This window comes from Dromaius novaehollandiae, chromosome 24 (assembly GCF_036370855.1).
Source record: "Dromaius novaehollandiae isolate bDroNov1 chromosome 24, bDroNov1.hap1, whole genome shotgun sequence".
Classification (NCBI taxonomy): domain Eukaryota; kingdom Metazoa; phylum Chordata; class Aves; order Casuariiformes; family Dromaiidae; genus Dromaius; species Dromaius novaehollandiae.
The window spans coordinates 6,588,068-6,613,181 of NC_088121.1; the positions used below are offsets into that span (position 1 = coordinate 6,588,068).

At 45.1% G+C, this 25,114-nt stretch overlaps 2 protein-coding genes across 9 annotated transcripts in view; one reads left to right on the top strand and one right to left on the bottom strand.

The window, feature by feature from the left end:
- MTOR (mechanistic target of rapamycin kinase) overlaps positions 1 to 7,740 on the bottom strand; it is a 69,540-nt gene extending 61,800 nt beyond the window's left edge. For 3 of the 5 annotated variants that reach the window (XR_010392844.1, XM_064525600.1, XM_026095483.2), the window contains exons 1-11: positions 7,644 to 7,740; positions 6,497 to 6,659; positions 6,027 to 6,135; positions 5,199 to 5,261; positions 4,487 to 4,719; positions 3,935 to 4,135; positions 3,059 to 3,193; positions 2,339 to 2,614; positions 1,930 to 2,038; positions 591 to 777; positions 284 to 412 (exon numbers count right to left, since the gene is read on the bottom strand). Coding sequence is in view for 4 of the 5 variants with exons in the window: in XM_064525600.1 (XP_064381670.1) it covers positions 284 to 412; positions 591 to 777; positions 1,930 to 2,038; positions 2,339 to 2,614; positions 3,059 to 3,193; positions 3,935 to 4,135; positions 4,487 to 4,719; positions 5,199 to 5,261; positions 6,027 to 6,135; positions 6,497 to 6,616 (1,562 nt within the window). In the remaining variant the exon portion in view is untranslated. The remainder of the gene's footprint in view (positions 1 to 283; positions 413 to 590; positions 778 to 1,929; positions 2,039 to 2,338; positions 2,615 to 3,058; positions 3,194 to 3,934; positions 4,136 to 4,486; positions 4,720 to 5,198; positions 5,262 to 6,026; positions 6,136 to 6,496; positions 6,660 to 7,643) is intronic. The other 2 variants (XM_064525602.1, XM_064525601.1) reach the window with 1 other exon arrangement.
- A 263-nt stretch (positions 7,741 to 8,003) lies between these two features.
- Positions 8,004 to 14,185, top strand: UBIAD1 (UbiA prenyltransferase domain containing 1). Of its 4 annotated transcripts, none has more exons than XM_026095549.2 (3): positions 8,004 to 8,199; positions 8,543 to 9,106; positions 10,062 to 14,185. In XM_026095549.2, the coding sequence occupies exons 2-3, from the start codon at positions 8,584 to 8,586 to the stop codon at positions 10,547 to 10,549; spliced, it is 1,011 nt and encodes a 336-aa protein (XP_025951334.2). In that variant the 5' UTR covers positions 8,004 to 8,199; positions 8,543 to 8,583; the 3' UTR covers positions 10,550 to 14,185. The 4 variants fall into 4 exon arrangements, with proteins under 4 accessions (XP_025951334.2, XP_025951335.2, XP_064381679.1 ...); XM_026095550.2 differs by having other exon boundaries at positions 8,004 to 8,137; XM_064525609.1 differs by lacking the exon at positions 8,004 to 8,199 and adding an exon at positions 8,224 to 8,274.
- Positions 14,186 to 25,114: the final 10,929 nt, after the last annotated feature.

Here is a 25,114-nt window from a genome sequence, read left to right on the forward strand (position 1 = left end):
CCGGAAGGGATGGGTGGAATGCTCTGGAATCTACTATACACAAGCCATTCTATGCATCATTTCCCTCAACACTGGAAGACAGACAAGAATATGGCTTCTGAATGTTTGCTAGAAAAGCATTTGATGGGCTATTTTCCAAAGTGGTTAAAAAAGTCAACTCGCTTCTCAAGTCAGGTTGTAACTACTGGTCCTTTCCCTCAAGATGCATCATCTCTCTTTCCGCGTGGCCAACAATGCCATCCAGTGGCTAACATAAAAATGTGCTCATGTGCCTTGTATTTACCTTAGGCCCACAGCCAGCATAGGTTCCAGAAGCTCTTTGATGTCCTGCTGGATGCTGGGCCCCATGGCTCGTGCCAGCATACTAATGCAGGTGAAGACTGTGGCATCAACCTGCACCGACTTCTGCCTCCTAGAAAGGGTCCACATAAAAGTTAATTAAGAGGAGCTGCAATTTTCTGAACATCTTTCCTCATCCGAGTTCTGTGTTATCAGTCTAATATGATAATTTGATCCCAACAACACAAAAATGACACAAAGAACAAGTGTTTCAGTTCCTTTCACATACTTCACAACCTTCACATACTCACTTGTGGGCAAAGTCTTTTGGTGGAAGAGCTGCTTTTATGATTTCAAGGACTTTTGGCAGGTAAGCTTGAAACTCAGACCTCACAGCTACAGAAAGCAAACCCAAGGCCTGGAAGGCTGCTGTTCGCTCCTTCTCCTTCTTCACACAGCTGAGAACATGGTTCATGGTGTCTGGAAGATACTGATCAGCTGCCCACAAGAGAGAACAAGACAGATATTGGAGTTCCTTTAGGTTTATAAAGTTTCAGGCCAGAAACCTAGACAACCTGAAAATAGCTGCAGAATTCAGCATTTACTGAGAAATAACTGTGCAGGTCAGTAAAGATAAGCGAGCATAGATTAAGGCAACAGAGGCTCAACCCATTGCCATCCACCTTTATGTCCCAGAAAGCCAGGATACTCATTACTCTTATTCATGTTGATATATTTCATAGCTGATGAAGCCTAAAGTACTCTTGGAGCATGGCTGATTTAGGAAGCAGCTGTAACTGAAGCAACACACTTCTGGTAGATGAATCTCATCTGCAACTAAGCCTCTACAAGAATGAAACTAAGGAACAGATTTTTGTCTGTATTCAATTTACTGACACGAGCAGTGGCAAACAAACATCACCATATGATAGACTTTCTTTTTTAAAATAAGTTTCAGAGAAATGAGAAAGTTACAAGATAATGTGGCAACAGGAGATCTGAGATACCTCCTGCAGACTCCACACACAAACAAAAGCCAATTTTATTTATCACAGTGACTGGCTGGAAATTTGGAATAACAAAAAGTTTGTTTCAGCCCACTTAGAACAGTTCAGTGACATGCCTCCAGCTCTGATATTCTCCTAAGTTTGCTTGGCACAATCAATTCAATTGCTGAAAAGTCAGAAGGGATTTCCCTTTTTTCCTTGAGATCTCCCAGTAGGTGCAATAGAGAAACAGGACAATGACATTGCTAATAACACTAGGGCTACACTGAGTGAGAGCAAGAGGGCAGAGTTCAACCCTAACGTTGACATGCTGAGAAAAGACAAAAATGAGGTTCTGCTTCTTAGGATATTGATCACAGAATTCAGGCGATGGTTTTCAATCCATTATCTTCACCAGAGCAACATTTTGGCATCAGACACCAAGTCACATTTATTAAGCAAAACAAACAAACACACGCGAACACACCACCACCACCAAACTGTCCTCCCACCACTTGCAAGGAGAAATCTGTCTGCTCAGCTTCCAAGCACCACATTTCTACTGCTGCATTGCCTGCACAAGCTCATCGGGACCAAAGAGAGCTGGCTAACTTCCAGCCCAAATTCAGCAACACTTCTAACATCCAACTACCTGTCCCCTCACCTGTGAATGCTGAAGGACGGAAAGCAGCCAGCCGTGGTAGCAGATTGAGAACTGTCATCTGGATCAAAGAATTTTTGCTGGTTCTACACTTGAGAACCCACTGGCACACCTGAAAGCAGATGAATTGGGTTTTGAAGGTTGACCGCTGTCAGCAATACATGAATGCTTATTACTGGGGCACCTTAACACATTATACTGACATTTGGCTTTAGAGTCCATTAGGGAGATAGATAATTAAGACTGCTTCCAAAGAAAATAAGCCACGTGTTCCAAGAGAGACAGCGACAAAGCCAGGATATGTACAATGAGCTTTGATGCCCCAGTTCAACACTAGGTAGCATCACCTCCTAAATAAGGAAATGGAGGATGTTGAGTATGTTGGCAGACAAGTTCAAAGATGAACACTTACCTGATCGAACTTCTCTTCCATTAGATCCCTGCAACATCGACTTTCTACCAGTGTAGATTTTGCTGGGACAGGGGAGGCTGCGAAACCCATGATTCCTTGATGGGCACTGTATCCCAGAAGACCAGCCAAGGCATTTGACTGAGAGGGCTGAAGAGACTGGAAGCTAGTGAAGGGAGTGATGTGGCGAGGTTTGGTACTGAAGCCCATCAAGTCTTTGCAGTACTTGTCATGCACAAGCTGCTGCTGAGTGATCTCCTCCATCTCCTCTCTAAGGCGCTGGACGCAAAAGAGAAGTACTTTTTTTTTAAAAAAAAGTAGTTGAATAGAAGATGTCCAACCTCTGGTGCAACCCAAATCTTCCAAACAGCACCCAGGATCATTGACATCCAAATAGCCGTAAAACATCAGCTAAGCTATAATCCAGCAAAAATATTTAGGTATCTAACATGCAACAGAGCAAGCAATTGCATCCTAAACAATTCTTTTCCATGGTAATTAGTTAACAGCACTTTCCATCTGTGCTGAATGTCTACTCAGCCCAAACCTGTTGGTGTTATTTCTCTTCCACCCTTCAATTTGTAATATTCAGATGTTCTAGGTCCATGTTCAGATGACCCTTCAGCCCAACACCACCCTTTCAAACGTAGCACATTATTTCCGCAGGTCACTGTCAATCGATCTGGCAGCCAAGAGCCATAATCACCATCTTGCTTTGCTCACCTCTCCCTCCATACTGCTGATTCTCACAAGCTCATTGAGGATCAGTAAGGCACCATGGATTCGGTCATCACGGTTCATCCCTTTCTCCTTGGCCAAAGTCTCATCAAAACCTTTCTCAGCCTCTTCATAGGTATGCTGGGAGTGGAGGGGGGAAATAAAGATCACAATCATTATAACAGAAGCAAAGCCTGTGGAAACAGAGTAAGTAGTACAGCAAGTCAAGAGTTACTGACATCCTGTAATTTTCAAGAGTAGCCACAAACCTCCACTGACTAATAGCAGAGCATAACACCAAGAAATTGAGTTTCACTCTGCTGCAGAGTGCTTTCAACAGCCCCGATCAAAAAGCCAGTCAGCCATGCCAAGGCACAAACTTTGTCAATAGCTGCATCACATACTTGACAATGAGGAATCCTAGTTCACAACATTTAACTGCACTGTCTAAACCTTATTTAATATTTTGAAACTTGAATTCCTGTGACATGGCAGCAAAGCTAAGGTTCAGACAAAAGAATCCTTACCTATTTCACTATACTAATAAAAACCATCTAATAGTAGGAGAAGATGCCACTAGATAGAAAACTCTTTGGCCATAAAAGCTGGTCAAGCTCAATGGCTCCAAGTGAGTTAGAGACCATGCAATAGACTCTTGATGGAATTAAGGCTCTCGCTTGCTTTTATAGAAGGCTAAGGGAACTTAGCTTGGATGCCACTATGTTTTCAACCCTGACTAAAGGGAGGCAGTTTTCTACAGACAAACCAGACACACTGACACAGGTGAAGCAGTTTCTTAGCTTAGACAGCTCTTCTGATACTGGCACTTGATCATTTGCATTGCATTATAAAGAAGCTGTTTCAAAACAGTTATTTTCTTACTCTGTACCACTGGGGCTTCTGCATCTCTTTAGGCTCCCGTTGAGTGGTGAGGATAAGGCAGGCTCTTAAGGCAGAAACAGCTCCCTCTCGTATGGCCTGTTTGGGATCCCACACAGCCACAAAAATATTGTCAAAGAATGGTTGCACTTGTTGGAAGAAGAAGGTGGGCACGCTGATTGCCAGCTCACGCAGGACAAGAACCTGGAGACAGGAAAAGAAACAGTAGCAGTCTGTGAGGTTAAGCACCTGTAGACAGACATTGTAACTCCTAGTCTGTGGTATCACTTTTTTAGACTGTTAATATCTGTGAGCCTTTTGTAGTTCATGGCACAATGGTGTCTCAATCCTGTTTAGTCACTGAGCATTACTATGGTAGAAATGATGAAGAATCAATACATCTGCTATGAGAGTGTCACACATCCTCAGACATGGACTGGCAGCCATTGCTTCCTGATTAGAGCTCTTCCCTGGCTTTCTGGGCACATCTACCACTGTTCCTCAAGCCTAACCACCCCCATTCCAGGACAGGTGAAGATAAAAAGGACCACTTACAGCTGCATGTCTTCGACCTTCATTCCTGTCAGCTCCCAGCCACTCCAGAGCTCGTTTCACCTCAAACTCCACATATTCGGCTGTGAAGGTGTCACCGGCCATCGCGAGCCTCCCGATAGCCTTGGAGGCCATCTCCATGACAACAGGGTCATTGGATGGCAAGAGGTTCCGCAGGTAGTTGGCAAACCTGCCGATACGGGTGGCGTTACCTCCTTCAACACCGATAAGACTTGCTGTGGAGAAAGGAAGCAGGGCTGTAGGTTCCACCTAAGAGTCAGTGGGGCAGACAGCAGGTAATCCCTGGATGAGAGTTAGTATTCCCTATCCATTCCTTAAAGATTCCCATTAACTCTTCCTAAACTGCAGATCCACAGAAGAATCAAGCAATAGGAAAGGGTCACCATTCTTTCAAGCCTGAACTTGTTAAGTGGACAGGAAAACGTATCAAGTAGCTTCACAGATTTTTTCCCCATTTTTAGTTTAAAAAGAAAAAAATGCATCCACCCTGGGATCACAGACCCATTCCCAGTAGAAAGACATCCACATGCAACTACTACAGCCGGTCCGTCTCAGTAGAGAGGCCAAAGACTGAATGGACCAAGGAAACTGCTCTCCCCCTTGCCTCTGGAGATGGTCTCTCCAGGCCAGGGCGGAGGCACGTTGGCAGGGGGCAGTGTGGCGGAAGCTTGCACTGCCGGTGCCTGGGTTGTACCTGCTCTGTAGATAAAGAGGCCATCAGTGTCCAGGGTTGTCAAGCCGGCACCTTTCAACAGCACTAAATTCACAGAAACAATTTTAAAGTGATACTGTCAGCTTAAAATCAGATGTTGTCAATAAAGATTTCTCTAGCTAAGGGACTTCCGCTGTCTTCAAATATGTTGGGGGTGGATGACTACGTCTGTGAGCCTAACCCATAGGCAACTCCTATTTGGTTATTAAAAAAGCAAATGCTACAATACGGGCTACTCGCTTGGAAGCCAAAGTATTTATGCAAGCTGATTTCCCCAAGTGCACAATGCAGGCAGTTCTGCCACATCACAGTGAAAGCACAACCAGAGCAACTGATGGAGCAGCTGACCAGAATAAAAGCAAAAGCTATGCGAGCCCCTCCCAGGAATGGAAGCTGCTGTCATTGAGCTAGGTGAATTTAAATAACAGGAATCAATGTCCTCAGGCAGAAGGGAGCTTGGAAAGTCATCCCACCGTGATACATATAAGTGGGCAGCACAAACTCTGTTTTCAGATGAGCTCAAGATCAGAATTTTCAAGTGCTCAGCACTCACATTTGATGCTCTACTCCCAGAAGAGCTCAGTGCCCACTGAGCACCAGGTTTTCAGCCACTCTCAGCACTCAGCAGCTCCCATGCTGAAGCTCTTGGACAGATTTTCAAGAGAGCCCAGTGACTAGCACGCGCCCAGCGTACTAAGCAGTCAAACATACGGCCCAAATTATAAGAGTTCATTCCTTTTGAAAATCTGTCCCTAAAGAATAGTTGCATGAAGAGAAAACTCACCAAAGGCATTAAGCACTTTCACTCACCTATAGCCAGAATGCCACCCTTCCTCTCATTTGCATCAGAGCTAGAGACCAGCTCAAATATATGATGGTTCAGTTGATCATAAAACTTGGTAGATTCTTCTTGGCTCATCTATAAAAAGGAAAAAGTTCAAATCAACTTTCATCACTCTCCACCTCCACAGATGCCCTCCCCCCAAAAATCAATGCTTTCCAGGTCTCTTAAACACAAAGAAATTAAGTTAACCATACATTACAAACACAAAATGGTATCTCTTCTTCGTGCCCTAGACCTATTATTCTGGTGCTTGGCCACCACCTGTGTCACCAACTCGGCCCCCTTGCCTACACACCAGGGCAAAGGTAACTTCCATCCTTTGCTGGACCTCCTCTCTAACACCAGTTTCCACACTCCAAAATCCCCCAAAGTACCCAGCCAATGCATTACACTCGTGTGATAAACAATGGTAAATTATCTCATTTGCAGGACTCACTTCGCGGAGTTCCATGGTGACATAGTGCTGCAAGTCCTTGGCAGCTTTTGCCCTTGTCTCTTCGCTGCGACTCTTCAAGCCATTGGCAAATTGCTGGAGAATGGACACAGTGCCTGACATAATGGCGGTGTGTTGGGGCTCGGCGCATCAAGTCCTGTAAGTGCTTCAGAGAAAAACCTTTTTTTACTGCTTTCAGCTATTGCATAAATCTGAACTTCTTCCTTGATGCTGCCCTGACTGTTTCCAAAATACACATCCCAATGCATGAAGGGAGGCTGTGCTAAAAGAACAAAAAATATAACTAAGGACTAGTTTCCTTAGGCCCCAGAACACTGTGCTAAAACTATATCATCACACAAGGTCATGACGCAGCTCCCTTGCTCTCTGGTTCCTCGAATATGCCCAGTAGGCCAGGTTCCTGATCCTGTGGAGAGGTAACCCTAGGTTAAAGGGCACGTGACAGCTGAAGAGATACTGAGGTAGGACTAAGCTCTAGAATTACTCTACAGTAAGTAGGCAAAATAAGTAGCTCTGTCGCTATGCCGTTATCGTATCTGACTCCTCCGTGAACGCCTTCACCCGAGGACCTCCCCAAGGCCTCGCTACCCTACCAACGCAAACTCCGCACCCCGGCCCGGCGAGCGCTGCACCCCCCGGCACGTCGGGAAGCGGGAAGCCCGCTTAGAGCGACGCCACCCCGCCGCACGACCAAACTGCCTCACGAGCGCTTCCCCCCGGGAAAGGCGACTTTCCCCCGGAGCCTCGAGCCCCGCGTTCTCGGGAGGGACAAGCCGAAGCCGCGCGCTTGGCGCGGCAGGATGAGGCAGCCCCCGCGCGGCCGTGGCGCCTCCCGCGGGCGGGGGCCGGCGGCAGCCGCCCTGGCGGCGGAGGGCGGGCGCGGCCCCCTCAGGGCGGCGCGAGGCGCGGGAGCCGCGCGAGGCGGCAGCAGGCCCGCGAGGCGGCCTCGGGACGCCGGTGAGGCGGGGCGGGGCGGGGCAGGCCCCGGCGGCGGGGCGGGCCGGGCCGGAGCCTCCCGCCGGCGAGGCCGCGGCCCGGGAGCCGGCGCCGCTGACAGGCCGCGGGGCGGGCCCGGGGAAGGGGGGTTTTCCCGCCGGAGGGACGGGGAGGCTCCGGGAGCCGCACTCACCGCCTCCACCCCAACCGCCACCGGCTCCCCCGCTCCAGGCCCCTGCGCCCTCCCCTCCCCCGCGCCTGCCGGGCCGGCGAGCCGCCGCCCGCCAATAGGCGCGCCGAGCGGCCTTGACGGTCACGGCCTCCGGCCAATAGAAAAGGGGAAGAAGGGAAGGGTAGCTCCCGGCCCCGCCCCTTCTCCGGGGAACCGCAAAGCGAGACCGTGGCGGCCCGGCCAATCATCAAGCCAGCCAGGAGTAACTGACAGTACAGGGCAACCAGTGGGGTGGCCGGGAGTGCTCGATTGGTGAAAAGTCGGGCTAGGCCCACCCACCGGGTGCCCCCTAGCTTCCGCCCTTCGGTAAAGAGCGTGAGCTTCCTGCGCATGCGCGGGGAGAGGAGCGCGGTTGCGCCCCGTGTGCAGCACTGAAATGTGTTCGGCTTCGCATGACAGGACCAAGGGCAGTGAGGCGGGGGGAGGCGGCGGAGCCGTGCTCCGTTACCGTAATGGCACGTATAGCAGCGCCGCCGTGTTTCTCGTCCCGTGCGCTTCGAAGCGATCACTAACAGCCGTGCGTAACGGCGCGGAGCGTTTAACGTTTACACCGGGGCGGGAAGCACTCGCGGGCCGTTAAGGAGCTGCCTCGGTGCTTGGTCTTCCCCAGCCCGCCGCTGCGGCGGAACCCGCTGCGCGGCGGCGGGGGGCGCGGGGGGCAGCGTGGTGTCGGCGCAGGCGCGGGGGGCGGAGGCGGCGGTTGGGGCGCGCGGGCGGCGGCGGTTGGGGCGCGCGCGGCGGCCGTTGGGGCGCCCTGTCAGAGCGGGTGAGGGCGGCGCGCGCGGCCCCTCAGCGCTGCCCGCCCGCATGGCGGTGGGGGCCGGGCGGCGAGGCTGACGCGCGGCCCTTCTCCTTCGCAGGTGCTGCTGCGAGGCGGTGCGGCCGGGGCCGCGGGCGGAGCATGGGGTCGGGGGAGCTGATGCAGAAGATCAGCATCGGCGCCGAGAGCCCCCGGGGCGGCGAGAGGAGCGACGTCGGCTCCGGGCTGGCCGTGGCCGAGAGGGGCCCCCCCGGCTCCTGGAGGCAGAAGTGCGCGGCCTACGTGCTGGCCCTCAGGCCTTGGAGCTTCAGTGCCTCCCTCACGCCGGTGGCCCTCGGCAGCGCGCTGGCGTACCGCGCCCAAGGAGCGCTAGACCCGGGGCTGCTGGTGGGGAGCGCTGTGACTGTCCTGGCTGTGCACGGAGCAGGCAACCTGGTGAATACCTACTACGACTTCTCCAAAGGCATTGACCACAAGAAGAGCGATGACAGGACTTTGGTGGACCAGATTTTAGAGCCCCAGGATGTGGTCCGGTTTGGAGTCTTCCTTTACACTGTGGGCTGTATCTGCGCTGCTGGGCTCTACTGCGTCTCCACGCTCAAGCTGGAGCACCTGGCCTTGATTTACTTTGGAGGACTTTCCAGCTCCTTCCTTTATACTGGGGGTAAGTGCTATATCCCATTCCCTGTGATTCCGACTGTGAACATGGGAGAGTTAACTGCCTTATCTAAGGGCTTCTAGAAGCTCCAAGTGATCCAGTTAACTCTTGTACAGATATTTGGTGATACTTCCTAAAGTACGGGTGCTTAGACTTGTATTCTTTGTCATTGGCTGTTTTGGGAAGGTATAGGAGTAGTTCTTCAGTTGGAAAGTAGTATTGAGACATTATTACGTATATGACTTTAGGTGCTCTTCGAAACTGTTGCTGAAACTTTGGGTGATGTGTGTCTGGCGTCCCTTGACTGTATAGCTCACTACGTATGTTCTTTTACATGGGTAGAATTACATTGTACATTGTGTTGGAATATTTTGTTTTTCTTCTCTAGAAGGAGTTTCACTGGGATTGTAGAATAGTTTTTGTATTTGTTTTTACTAAGAAGATGTTTTTACTGAGAAGAGAATGTTTGTATGTAGAAGAGGATGTTTTTAATGTCTTCCTGAGTTGGGTAAATACAAACATAAAATATTTTGCTTAGGAAAACAGTAACAAACTTGTAACAGTCATGTGAGTTTACTTGAAAGAGCCTTGTTAGTTCTGTGTTTTGTTCTGAGCATTTTATCTGTTTCTTCAGGATCAGATTCTAGTAAGTCTGATCACCATAGAGAGTACCTTACTTCTATTGATTTCTGTGGAAATAAGGTACTTCTTGGTGTGAAGGGGGGTATTAGAACCTGGCCCTTAATTTTGTCAAGTGGTTTGACTGGAGAAATTCAGAAGCCGCTTTTCTTTTATTACCTTTAGAAAAGAAAGAAAATGTTTCTGTTTTAGCTATGTATATGTTGGGTTTTTTTCAACACTTCTGTGGGAACGGCTGATCTGTTATAAAAAGAAAATCCATTCTCTTCTATAGTTTGAGTCGTTTGATGACACTTCATTTTATTCTTGTGTCTTGCCACAGGAATTGGATTTAAATATGTTGCACTTGGAGACGTGGTGATCCTGATCACCTTTGGGCCCCTGGCTGTCATGTTTGCCCATGCTGTGCAGGTTGGTTATCTGTCTGTCTCGCCACTGCTCTACGCTGTCCCACTAGCTCTCAGTACTGAGGCCATCCTGCACAGCAACAACACGCGAGACATGGAGTCTGACCAACAGGCGGGTATTGTCACCCTGGCTATCCTCATCGGCCCTGCCTTCTCCTACATTCTCTACACCGTGCTGCTCTTCTTGCCCTACCTGATTTTCTGTGTGTTGGCCACACGCTACACCATCAGCATGGCATTGCCACTTCTCACCATCCCAATGGCATTTTCACTGGAAAGGCAGTTTCGGAGTCAGAGCTTCAACAAAATTCCTCAGCGGACAGCCAAACTCAATCTCCTCTTGGGGCTCTTCTATGTTTTTGGTATCACGCTAGCACCTGCCGGTGCTCTCCCCAAACTGTAACGGGAGCTGTAGAGTCAGGCCTCACAACTCAGTATTAACATCAATTAACAGTGGTTGATGTGGGTGGATGACTTGTTACATACAGTGGGAAGAATGGAGAGACTTCCTTGAGCTAATGATTGTGAATTTTATAATTTCTGGTCTCAGTTAGCTTGTACAACAGACTTCTGAGGAGTGCTTTGTCAGTTCTTTGGAAGGGATGAACTGTGCTGCTTTGCTTCAGGGGAAACAATGCAACATGAGAACAAGGAAACCCCTGCTTCTGCCACTGAGTTCTGAGGGGCTTTCACTGTTAATGGAAGTAAGACTGAGCCTCAGATATACACTCTCCTTTCCATGTACAAGCACAATGATTGCTCTTATGACTCCTTCACCACAGTCAAGGGCTTCCAGGGGCTCCTGCGTGGTAAACACAAAACACTGCCAAATGTTTAGTGTCGCAACGATGCAGGTGCTATCACTTCACTCCCTTGTGACCATAGTTCATCTTCATCTGTTGTATATTTTAATCTTTTTTGTTTTGTTTTGTTTTTTTTCCTAGCCAAATTTTGAGCTTATGTTTCCCAGCCCCCTGGAAGACACCAGATACTCATGCGTTCCCTGTTGCCTCTGCTTATTCCTTATAGACTATGTGTTTCTGTGGTATGCTGATGCTAAAATGGAGCACGACTGGCCCACTGCACAAGCTTTAAGACAAAAACGAGTGAACTTATATCCGTCTAAGAAAGTTGAAGTCATAAATGCAAATTACACAACTGAAAGGCCTTCAGTGCCTAGGAAAACCAGTGGCTTCCATTTCTGCATTTGCGTAGGGTTTACTCTCTGAAATGACAGTCTTGGAGTTAAGGGGATCTGACAGACAGGGTGACAAAATTCTCTGGCTGGATACAGATTGATGGATATTTGTGTGGGAGCACAAATTCTTAGTTTAAAAAATGGATTTTTCCAGTTGTCATTCTCTCTATTTAGAGGCCCAGAGTATTATAGCTTAATGTCCTATTATAAGAAGCCCTGTAAGAAGCCCTGGTGGCAGCAAAGGAGAAAGATACAAGATTAGCAGGAAGAAGTCAGGATTATTGCATTGGCTCTGCGTACAAATTGAAACTGGGAAAGGGAAGGAATTATTTTTGCTAACATGTTCTTTTTCTAATGGAGTCCAGGGTTTGTGTGACTGAAATCACATTTACGATAGGTTAGCTGCAAAGTGGAGTTCCCCACCTCTTTCCCTCTCTACACCTTATGATGTGTTTTTATTTTCTTCTGCAAATCTTGCCATTTGATTCACATGGCCTTTTGGGGAGTGGGTTGTTTCAGCTAGTATGTAGCTGTGTGAAAAACAGACCATGCCAAACTCAACTGGGAAAAACCAGTGATTTTCAGTGGCGCCATAACCTAGGATGAATTTGGTCCATTCCATGTTTCCCGGTGGTAGTTGAACTCTCTTCTGAGTTGAAGAAAAAGTATCAGTTTCCTGTATGTAGAGTTTTGGTGAAATGTTTGTTCACAGGAGTTGCGTAAAGGTTGACTGGAATTGATACAGACGTTGGACAGGAGCTGCTGGTGCCAGGAGCGCACAGCCTTGCTTTTGAACCAAAAGGGAGTGAGCTTTTAAATGTGAGCAATAAACTACCAACAGGGAGCTTAGCATTATGTCATAGGTAACATGCCCTTGTGGTGTTCATCTGATAATGTTGGGTGTTATTAGTGGAGTGTACTGACAGCAGTAAAGCTGAGTCGATGCAAGGTTACATAGTACAGGTAGTTAAGTGACTGTTTTTATGGCTTCATGTTACCCAGCTGTTGGTCTGCTGCTTCACAGCTGAGTTGTACTCAACTGTGAGGATTCTCTCCAGGCAGATTTTACAAGCCCCAGATTCACCTCTTATTAAAATTGGGCAAATGATCTCTAATCTCACTAGGCACAAGCCAAAAAGGAGATGGACTTCAGCAACCGTGTGCTGTTTTCTACACCGAAAGATTTGGTTAGATTAGGAACAGGGTGAGAAGATGCTGAAGTTCAGCTCAGCCAAATGGACGGAGATACCCAGAAGCTTTTGAAAGCTGCTTTTAAGACAGACGTATACAACACAGTCTACTGTTACTTCATTGCACACCTAAAGAAGAGCCTGGCTTAGAGACCCATTTAACTTTTCTGCAAAGCAAAAGACATGGACCTGAGTTGGAGAATCTGTTAACCTTACACTTGGGGATAGGTGGTTTTTTAGGTTAATCCCAGCATGGCTTTGTTGCTACCCTTCTTAGCAGCTGAGTGCTTTGTTTTGGGATAGCTTGCTCTTGTATGCTATCTGTTTAAAAGAATGGATAGTTACCTTTTTCTGTTCCTTTTCCATACAGTGGAGTACTCGAGCTAAATTCCTTAAAATAACTAAAACATGGCTCATATATTTGATAACTGCAATTCTTGTACTGGTGGAGAGGAAAATCTAGAAAAAGGCTGTTGATTGAGTAGTGTATGTAACTGTAGTTGTATCTAAGCTATCACTTACCAGTAGAGAAAAGCTCCCTGTGCAGGATGCCTGCTTGCTGCTGGGAAGGACCAGCATTTTTTGTTACAGAGATGAAGCAAGAATCACTAGTACTTGTCTGGGTGGGAGGGTTTCAATGCAGTATAATACTAGGAATGGGATGAAAATCCATCTAAAATGCTTTTGATTCCCTGGCTGTAAAAAAGACTATCATTCCAGGCTTTTAAGGATATTGATAATAAATAACATTGTTTCTTCACTGTGGTTTTGAGTTGTTCAACTTCTCTGGGTCTCAGAAAACAGAGCTCATTTTTGCCTACCTCACAGGGATGCTGAGCTGATGTCATTGTTGTGAAGAGCTTTGAAAATAAAATATGCTTTATCTCGGTGTGTTTTTCAAAAGCATGTTAGTATTAGAAAACCTTTAGGTATAAACTAACCTAACAGATGATTTTTAACCAATATAGGTAGACCAAAATAACCTCCACACAGACACTGGGTGGTAAGAGAGGTTTCTTTCTTGGTTTGTTTTACGATGAGGATACTGGGTCTCTTTCCCTACCCCTCTCATCTCTGCCCCATGCTATTTCCCCCAAATACAAACTTTTCAAGTCCTTCTTTCAGGACTCTCTTGACAAGCTGTGTGCAGTGTGATGAGTCTACGTAGGTAGATGAACAGATTTGTAGTCCACCTGTTCATGTGTCCTAAAACATGTTCTGGCCTTTCTTCTTATCTAGAGAAAAAAATCAATAAAGTGTTTGAATGTTAATCTGTTAAATATGCTGTGCTTAATTATTTTAAATCACTCCGGATTGTATTTCTGCACATGTACTAGAGCATCCTTCTGGAAGGAGAATAGTCTTGGTCTGCAGTGTTTATTTATGATATGGGTGCATGAAAGCACAATACTTCTCTGTGAAAGAGGCTTTCTGTGAACCACGTAGTTCTGTCCTTCCATATCATGGGATAAAAAAATTCAGTAGCAGTGATCATCTCATACTAATGGCAGACTTCAGTGTTGTTCCAGTGTTTTCATCAAGGAGCAGAATTTCCTTTGATGCAGTTTTCTGTGCCACATACTGTTCAGCATTTGTAATGAGATTTCAGCTGAACTTTTAATCTTTTTAATAAAGATGGACTTCCTCATCATCACCTGTGTGGTCTGCCCTTCTTCCAGTGCCATGGTTTCTGCCTCTGACTGACTTGCAATGATTTTTTTTGCTCCGCAGGACTGTGACAGTGTAAAACTTCCCTTTTGTGTGTCATAAATCAGCCTAAAGCATGATTTGAAGTTTTCCTGTCTTGTGTGCCACATGAGTTCATGCATAATTACCCTGAAGAGTCCTTGGAGTCTTATTTGTCCTACTTGCTTTCTGGCTGTCTTCGTACATGGTTAAAGTAGTTTGAACAGTCCAGGCAGAATCCTCTTGGCTGTGTTACCATCTGTTTTCTGTGGTGCACACAGCTGAAAAGAGGAATACAAAGAAGACTTGATGTGAGAAGGATTTGTGAAACATGGTGATTTCAGTTTTTGCTTTGGTGCATTCTAGCTTAAACGCTCTCTGAGACAGAAAGGAGGACATTCCTGCCATAGAGCTTAGTTATTATAAACCACTGTGGGGCTAATGTTTTTACCTGCAACACCGTCTTACTATCTTTAGGTGTTCTGAAATGATTTCCTGTTGGAGTTTACAGGACATCAGTAACTTCCTCAGGAATTTAGAAGGTGAGGTGACAGTCCTTTATTTTTTGCAAGATACAGCATGAAACAATGCTGAGTTTGGAATCAAGTCTGAGGCCTTAGCTTGTTTTGCTGACTTGGTTTGCAAATGTAAGCAAATCACAAATTTTTCTTCCTTGGTTTCACTTCTTTTAGACCTAAACATGCTTATTTGTGTCTCGCTGCCTTCCATATGGGCTTTGGAAGGCTTGTTCTGTAAAAAGCTACATGAAGGCATGGGAAACCTAAATTTCAGCTTTATTATACTTTATCGGGAGGATGATGGATGTCTTGAAACACTCTACAGACCCTGTACAGATGTCTTGTAGGTGATTATATGCATCTTTCCTGCGTGGGATTGTAAGATGACATATGGTAGGGTGGAGATGGCTTTCTTGCCCTTTTTGTTCTTTTGGGTACTGCCTCTGTTTTTGCACTTTGAGCCCAGGAAAGCCCCATCAAGTTGCATAAATTCAAGTTCCAGCCACTTCCAGTGAATTAGTCAAGGTATAACTGAAACCATTTATTTCCTCCTGAAGTCTGTTTTCAGGTCAGTGATGACCTCTGTGCAAGGGCTGTTTTCACTGTAGCAGGGTGTCCTCTTCAGCCTGTCCTGGGGCCTCTGATTCAGCCCTGTCTGGAAGGAAATGTTATTTCGTTGGGAGTCATTACACAGAAGGCTTTTCTTCGCAAACTGCATTTTCATTTAACATGCTACTGGCTTGATAGCTTCTCTTCCATCCTCCTGTTTATTTTACTCTGATGTTCTTGAAATAAGACTGATGTACTCTGCAAAAAAGAGCTGTCAGGCTACCTTTGTCACAAAAGGACGTTTGTCATCTTTCTAATGAGAAACTCTTCATTCTTATGGCAGGTGGGACATATTGCCTTCTGCTGATACTCAAGTCTCAGAATCACAGTACTTCCTTCCTTTCTCCCACTCTATTTTGACTCACACTTCCAACCTTTTAAACTTGAAACAAAATGTATGCTGCTCTGCTTATGATTAACTGTACCCATAGCTATGGCCTGAGGTAGCTGCTTTGGAAGGAGGTAATTTTGTCCTGACCTAGATTTGCCTGCACACAGGTATGTGCTGCACATTGTGATTCAGTGACTTATTCCGCTAACTTCAGCTAAACTGAAAAAAGTAGCAGTTAAGCTTAAGTTGCATTCACCAGTTTAATTAAACTAGATTTAAAAAAGATTGTATATACGTATACCTATAAATGTAGACAAACACTTTTAAGAAAATGTGTGTCTCAGCATCTTCCCTTTCTTCTTCATCAGCAGCTGATAGAGAGACATGTCATGCTTCTCAGTGGAATGTCCTTTGTACAATAATTTTTGTGTGAGTGTAAGGTTAATGATGAATGGAAAAATAGTAAAATTACTTGAGGAGGATCGCATGACCTCTTAAAAATGCTGTCCAGCTGGTCCCGAAACTAATTTGGGAAATGGACAGAGCAAATTTGGATCGTGCTGTTGAAGTAAGGGTGTGTACAGATTCCCATTAAATTGTGTATGGAGATGGAGTGGGTGCACTGTGAGAGCTGCAGGAGCTGGGCTAATTAACTGAGTTCAGGGTAGAATTAAAACTTTAATTCTAAAGCTCTTTCGTCTCAAAATTGGAACATCACATCCTTTTAGCAAAGCTGAGGCAAATATATGTTTGTCAGACAGCTAGGCATGGGAAGTATTTTTCAGCATTTCTGAGATACATATTGCAAGGCAGGCCCCATGTCACAGCATTTGGAGATGATTTTAGAAGGTAAAATGCAAAATAACACAGCAACCAGATATAGATGGGCTGAACTCAGAAATCCTTCCAAAGAAATATGATAAAGCTCTTGGAATCTGCAGAAACTACAGATCTGCAGAACTCTACTGAGCATCCTTTAACAACATGACATGTTGGGTCTTCTGTTGCTCCTATAGTTGTTCTGCACTTGCTCTTAACACACACTAGTAATCTGTCCTGGTAGCAGGCATAGAGAGCCAGAAGATGACTTCATGGCTCAGGCATTATTCTCCTTTCTGTGGTATAGTGTGTAGTCTTTTTGTGGTGCTACCACTTCTGCCTCCTTATCAAAACTGGCCCAAGGTAGTGTTTTTTTTCAATTTGTAGTTTTTAGAGTCTGTGCTCTGCTTTTAGAGGGTTTGCCAAAAAACAGCAAAAAAAGCAGCAACTGAAGAGCATGTCTATTTTAAGTCAACTTAAATTCATTTCAAAGAGTCTGAACCTCTCGTAGAAAAAGTTTAGGGATTTGTGCCTTGCACGGTTGAAAACCTTTCTGTCCGGTGCCTGTCTAGGTGGAGGCGGTATTCAGGATGTCTGCAGATGGCAGCATTGCTCTTCCATCGCTGCTGTGGCTGCCTGCGGTACCTGTGCCCTAGGCTGAGAGGTGCTCCGCCACGTCCCCAGCCCTGCAACAGCGGGCACAGCACAGGGCTAGGGTTGTCCTGATGGCTTCAGTCTTCTTCCACAGATTGTCCTGAATGGCGTTCTTCCGATCATCTTTCACAGTGCTTCCAACAGGCAGCAGAGACAGGAACAGTTAAAGAAGCTGATCTCCCTAGGGAACTGGTTCAGTTCAGTGCAGTAATAACTGTAGCTTCTAGCTGGGATTGAACATGCTAGTTTACTGCTGTTTCACGTGGCATCACTTGAGATGGCATCCTGAATGTGTCTGCTGAACTGTGTTTCCTTCATTAAGAGCTAATATCTTTGCAGTTTGGGCAGGGGTGAGAATGCTCTGTAGGTCAGATTCACATTATGTTTTGGAGACTTCTCTCTTGGATAATAGAGGAAAAAATACCTCTAATTGACAAGTCAAAATTACATTAGTTTAATGAAGAAAACTGCTGGTTCAGGGGTGCTGAACCTATGCTCTCTCCTAGTGTTTGCTCAAAATCTTTTTGGAGGAAGGGAATTCATACGGATTAACAGGGCATTACCAGCTAAGTAGAATGCAGATGTTTTCATCTTAATAGCTGGAAGACGAGGACAAGCTAGTTCTTTTTCAGTAGAATTGTGTAAAATGCAGACTATGCCTCGCTGTTATACAAAGGGAGTAAATCAGTCTGAAAACCCTGATTCCCCAGAAAAGTGGTGGACCAGATTGCAGTACTGCTGCCCCTTCGCTGTTCTACAAGGTCAATCCAGAATCCTAAGCACATGTTTTATTACGAGTTGCCAAGAGTTTTATGCAGCAGAATGTATCGTTATTGGAGGAGGATGGAAGGGTGTCTCCCTGGATCTGTTGTTCTAGGGGTTGTGCAGGCTCAGGTCACTGCACTGGTCAGCTTTTCCTCCGGATTCAGGAGGATTTATTTACAGCCATGAGGACAAGATGTTTCTTTGTCTTTTTTCTACAGCCCGTAGATCAAAAGTCTGCAGGACAACGGAGAAAAGAAGCTTTTCCAGTATGTACTTAAATTATTTCATTTTTGTCTCTAGTAGAATTCACGTTAGCTATGTTTGCAACCTTTTTTAGCCTAGTCTGGTCATACGGCAATGGGTTTTCTCTGGTGTAAGCAAGCTCTGAAGGTAAATGGCTGCAGATGAATTTCTAACGTGGAGATTATGTTTTGACAGATACTTCTGACCCAGGCAGGTAATGGCCAAAACAGGCATTTGAAGAAAGCCAGTCAGCTCTATCTTACATTTTTAAAGCCTTTGCTGATGGATTAATAAGCTTATTCTGGTCAGATGCTTAGGGCTAAGCTTTCAAAACAGTGTGGGCAAGGTGTGCATCCTGGGCAACATGCAAATATCTCTGGTGTGGGGGAAAAAGTGCACTGTCTGCAGACTGTACAGACACTGTGAAATGCATTTCTGTTCAGGCAATTGCTTTTAATGAGCACATCTTGAAGCACCGTTGGAAAATCTTAATAATACCACCAAGCTTTTAGGAGCTCGGACTATATTCTCCCCATTTCTTGGGTGAGTAAACTGAGCCACTGCTGCTTAATCAAGGTGATGCTCCTTGGAGAAGAGCACATAAGAGTTCTACTTTCTAGTCTGTTACCTTAATAACTAGGCCCTTCCCCTCACATATTAGCTTGTCTTTTAGATAGCTAGTAGATTATTTATAATTAAATCACCTTTGGTTGCTTTATATTTGGAGTTTTGCTGAATTACATATTTAAGGAATGAAATGCTGCTGTGGCTTTTTAAAGCTATATTTTATTTTAAGGTGGAGTTAAATATCTAGCCAAGTTAAAATCTATAGCTCCCAGAACTGCTAAAAAATTCATAAGGCTTAATAAAACTCTGGCATGGCTGGCTTATTGCAGCTGTATGTCTAAAGGAAACATAGGTCCCAGCACCGCATAGAGTAATGCCCATGCTTTACTGTTGGAAATAAGTCTTTTGCTCTTGCGTGTAACTCAAAAGTCAGACTCCAAATGAACGTGTTTATTAGGTTTTCTTTTACACCTTCCCATGATAACTCAATACTGTCAGTGCTTATCCTTTCTATATAGTTACCTTGTAGATCACAGGAAGCTCCATGTTCTAATCCAGATGTTTCAGTGACTATCTGGACTTGTTTGAATGAGAAGTATTTGAAGGACACAGTTCAGCAGTCCCTTACGGTCAGCTGAAAGGGTACCTTCTCCCTGAGAAGTAGTGGATAAGCCGCTTCTGTGTTTCTGGGCTCTTTTGGAGCGAGGGTGTGGCTCACTTCAACATTCAAACTGAACCGCGAGCAAGCCTGTGTTAGCAAGTAAGCATATCTATTCCCTTGGAAGCAAACCTATGCTTGGGCATCTCTCCAAGACTTCATATCTTCACTTGAGAGGTTTCATACTGGAGTTCAAAACCTCTGCAAATGAAGACCCAATTTTTTTTTACCTTTTAAAAAACAGAACAAATCCAAACAAAACTATAACCCCTGGCTCTCCTCTGCTGATTTCTCATCAGGCTGCCAAGGCTAGAGCGGTTTGAAGAATTAAAAATCCATAGCACCATTGTGCTGCTTTCTCATGAAAACAACAAGGAGGAGAATCTGCTTGTTAATCAGATGGCTCTGTCAATAATGAATCAAGATGAACTTGCTGGCAGAGTGATGTGTCACGTAGGCAGTTTATTAAGGAGCACGGAAAGCAGTGAAAACATAACAAAAACGCAGAGACCTTTCTACACTTAATAATTGAAAAGGACCTGGCATACTGCTTACAAGCTTGAATGTGATGAGGGCCCAGCAATTGGAGGAGAGACTAGGGACTGCCTGCTGCAGTCTACCTCTTAGCTGGTGCCATCCAGAAATCTTGTCCTAGGCCAGACTAGCACTGGGCAGTTCTTCTTTTCTGGCAGTGATTTTAAGTGCTAATTTAGGTGGGAGATCCTGGCACCTGCTCTTTGTCCTTGCTCCATTTTGGCAAAGCTGATTCAATCCTTATCCGAGGGAAGGTTAGAAAGTTGATCATCTCCTCCTAGAATGGATCCTGGATTATAGAGAAAGGGGTTTGTGCAACAGGCAAAACACTCCTGAAAGTCCCACCGCACTTGGGCTTGATACGCAGGCACTTCTCGACAAAGCAATAATCTTGCCGCATGCTCGCCTGAGAATCTCCCTGCTCCTGTCAAACGCTTTCCCTTTGATTGTTAATGTTGGGAAATCATCGGGTAGATTAGGCCAAAAACAATTGTAGTGGATGTTTCTTATGGAAATAAGGCTAATTTAAGAGAACTGCGTTTGTCTATTCATCCCCTCCTAACAACTTGAGTGCCATTGACAATTTTAAGAAGATTTGATAGAAGTAAAGCAATCTCAAAAATACTAAGTTACTTCAAATTTTGTGAAAATGCTCAGCTTTGCTGAATAGAGGAACTGTAATTATTCACCATTTTTAAATGCAAGGCTGAGGTAGACTCAGCCCCTAGCAGACATCAGGGAATCCATACAGGACCTCAGTTTTGAGATACAAATCTGTAGGAAACTTCACTGGTGCCAGTGCTTACAGACGTGCTTGACTTAACAGAGTAAGGGTCCAAAACGGACTAGTACAGAGAGAGTATTTTCATGAGATTGAAAAAAAAAATCAATGAAAGCAGTTTGTTTAACTTCAGATCTTCCCCTGCAGCCTGAAGGATCTGATATTGCTACATGTTCCAAGTTCCCGAGAACATGGAAAGAAAAGGGATTATTTTTCTTTCTTCTTAGCTTACATAAATCAGTTATTCAGAACTACAAGTCTGTATTTTTTTTTTCTTTCTGCAGGTCCTTGCTAATTAACAACAGGCCTTATTTTCTGCCTGTAGTGGAAAACAGAAGAGATAGATGGTAATTACGTCAGTTAATCCCAATTGGACTGGTTGCCAGCTTCATTTAGAGAAGTGGAGATTTGCTGTATAATTGGTAAAAGAGCCAGCTTCCAGTATTGGAAGTGATGGGTGTCAGGCGTAGACCCATGGGCAAAACAGGCATCACATTTGTCTGTTCAGTTAATAGGCTGACAAGTCTAAGATGTCTGCAGAACCAGAGCTTAATCCTCCTGTCACAGGTGGCATATTCAGCCCCTGGTGATCCACCTTTTTTGAGGAAAGCTAGTGCGAGATCCGTCCTCAGTGCGTTAACTGGGGAATGCCGAATAGCCCAGCAATTTTAACAAAGGAGGCTAGAGTCTCCTTTCTCTCACTCTGTTAGGGTAAGATGGAAAGCTGTTTTAGGCAGTGGTTTGATTTGTGCCGGGAACAGTGCCTTGTTGCTGACTTTGCACAAAGGATAAATAAGATGCATGTTTTTCAGGAGTTCCAATAAGCTAAAAAAGAAGGCCTGCTCCTTAAATAAGCTGACTGACTAGTGATGAGGGGATAAATTGAATGCTTGTTCTAAGGGGCAAATGCAGCCAGCTTGCATCCTATGTAGCTTCTGTTGGTAAATAAGGCTGTGAAACATCACTACAGTATGAAAAACAAGCAGTTTTTTCTTTGACCTAGAGGAAAGGGGGTCAAATAAACCATCTTCCCCATCTTGTTAGCCACTGTCCCAAGGGTTAATGAAATGGCTTCAGATAGATTAAAAATTACTCTCTCTATTGCACTAGGTCACTGTATGCCACAGCTGAGTCGTGTTTTAGTCTGTGGGGGATAGCTCTACGGTTGCATAAACCTTAGCTCCAGTCAATGTAAATAAAATAGAACCTGGGAATAATGTGCTATAGATTCATGTTCTTTTTTAATGTTCTGGAGTTCAGTAAAGCCTTAAGAGAATATTTGTCACTGTGCCATACCATTCTTCATTTGGTCTTTCTTCTTCCTTGAATTAGTTCTTAAGTAAAAAGTTAATTAGCTACGCAAAAGTACAAAGCTTCCTTCTCAGTGGTGTGCTGTAGGCTTTCTATAAAGTTCCTCTCTGCATTAATCCCTCATAGTATTACTGTTCATTTAGACCTTTGCAGTTGAGGGTTCAGGGAAAAGGTGGAACAACATTTGCATATGTGGGGAGAAGATGATTAAGGGGAAAGATCAAGAAGGGAGTTGGAAAGGACAGTTATATGTTACTGATCTTCAGTGGCTGAAATCCTGTTTTATTTCTTTGTGCCAGAAGATTTATTCCATTTTTTTTTTCCTTTTTCTTTTTTTCTTTTTTCAGTAGCTCACAAAACAGGCTGTTCTGTGAGCAATAAGGGGTCAGCATACAATATTGAGCTTCCTTGCCTCTGCTCTCTTTTCAGCAGTGATAGCCTCAATTCTAAAATCTGTATCCCAGCTTATCTAATTTTCAAGGTCATTGGATCCCAGGATTTTAATTTGTTCACATACAAGAGGAAGGATGAGCTGAGGAAACTCGAACTATCCCAGGCTCTGTAATGGTTCTGTCAGTATCCCTACATGAGAAGTGGCTAAATGCCAGTCCTGCTGTTCTAAAGAAAAAAATTATCCCTTATATGGAGGGAATTTTAGCATTTTTATACAGTGCTGCTTCATCCAGAGATACGCAGTGTTTTCACAAAGACAATGGTGTGACTCATATAACTGAAAAGCCTGGAATTTGGAGAAGAGAGGTGACGTGCCCTCGTGTGTGAGCTTCGCATTTCCTTTCTGAAACTGCAAATCTGCTGTATTTGTCTACTGGCCTGCTCAGTGTCATCTTCAGAACTGTGTCCTGGGAAACCACTAAAAAGGAAATTAGCCTACTCCCAGTTTCTATTACCGAGAAATTAAGTAGCTTACTGTGAACGACTGAGAGCCAAAGAGCTCAGAGGTTGGCCGATCCTGATGTCCACACTTACCTGTCTTCTGGGAGCAGTGTTGCCCAGTCAGCAGCGCTGTATGCTTTGGGAGGAGTCAGATACTCCACTTCCATTCATCCCCATGCCGACTGATAGACTTTATGTTTTAGAGCTTCAGAGGCCCATAAAACACTTAACATCCTTTCTTTCTGCTCCCACCCTGCAACTATTTATCCTGTCTTCCCTTTTCTCTACTCCCTTTCCTGAAATCTCAAAGCAGGGTGCTCTTGAGCCCATAGAGAATTAACTTATCACTAGATGTTTAAGGAAAGCAGCCAAGTAATTTCGAGGCTCTGAATGCCTCCTGAGGACTGAGGCATAAAAAGAACAATATCAATCTCTAGCAAACTAATCCACAGGAGAAAGAACTGATTGTTTTCTAGAGATATGTCTGCTTGTTTTTGTGAGAGAGAATGTGTGTGTTGCATTCTCTCTTGTGTAAAAAGCATCTTATGGAGGAAAAGTTAAAAAGAAGAAATGTTTTCAGCATTTAATCTTAAAAGCAAGGCTCTGTACATTTTAGGGAAGACTGAGTTTGATGTAGATTCTCTCTTTTGTACTCACAAGCTGACCCTCCTAATCGCTATTCTGCTGTTGTTGTTTTTGGGGAAAGTCAAACTTCTGTGAGATCCTGTCTGTGCAGGGGGAGAGGAATGCAGTAGAATGGAGTATCCTGCAATGGGAATAGTGCATATAGCCAAAGATTTTCATTTATCATCTGCAAAACAAGTATTTCAAAAGTAAGATGGACCCAAATTGTCAGGCTATGCTGCTGTATATAAAAATGTCTCATTTGGAATTTGCCTAGCTATTTTTGGCTTGGTTTGGCTGACATAGTAGCACAAAGCATCTTGGGAAAGAAGCTGATGTTGGACAGCATTGCCATGAAATGGAGCCATTCCAGATGTGGGTGTCAGAAACTGGCTCCCTGTGACAGGAGAGGCTGTTCACATTACTAGCACAGGTGTTTGGAAAATGTCAGTGGCCAAACACAGCCTGTGGCCCATTTTTGTCCTTGATGTGCAACAGCCATCCAAAGAGACCAGCGTTCCAGCAGGCGCTGCTTCACCATTACTGGGATGGCAGCTCTCTCGGATAGGAAAAGACAGTTGAGCGCTGGGAGTGATGAACTATGCATGTGATACCTGTTTCTTAAAAGATGCAGACAGCTGCATTACTCTGTGTCTTGTAGTAATAAATCAGTCCGGGGCCCATGATCGCTTAAGGGACCAGCTAGAGGAGGAGCCATTTACGACAAAGCCGATGTGGGTGGACACTGAAGTAAAGGCATAAAGATGAAGGCAGTGCCTGCTGGAATGGTCTTCTAATGTATTTCCAGAGCCTATTCCTGGCTGCAGTTTTACAGGTGGCAGCTGAATCAGAGATGGAAATGAAATAGTTTCATTATCAAGTCCTTACACTTCAATTTGCTGTAAATTGTTCCAGCCACTGCCAAGTGAGTGACAGTAAAGAGAGTCGTCTGGCTCGGTGCCTCGCTTATGAATATAATTTCAATCAGTGCTCACTGTAGACATCCTGGACAGGCAGAATAGTATGCATACCTGGCTGCAAGGCAGGACTGAAGTCAGCTGGTAGAGCTGTGTGTAGGGAACCAAGAGTGGGAATAGAGCAGGGCTGAGGGGACTTGGTGGAGCTCTGTATAGTCCCAGACCTGCGCAAGCTATAAGTCACTGTTGAAATGAATCATCTGGGATGTGTCAGGAGTCCAGAACTCCTGCTGGTCATGTGGGACCTGGCTAGCAGCAATCCTCGTTCTCAGCCTCCGTCCCTGGCGGCCTGTTACTTCACCGCATCACCTAATGTTAGCTGCTTTGCCCTGTGCTTTGTCCTGGAGGAGGATTCTGTGGCTGATGCCACAGCTTATTTAATTGCCTCATGAACTGGGATTCTGCACTTGCTAGAGTTCAAGTTTGGGCTATAAAAATCCGCTCCAGTCTGAAGTCTGCCATAAAACTCGTTACACACCAATGTCTGTATTTACCAGGCTGCAGGGGAAAATAAGCTCAGACATAGATAAAGGAGGAAGTCTTGGCTTCTGACAGATTGTTTTTTGTTTTTGTTTTCAGCATAACCTTAAAACGTCTCCATATTTTTTC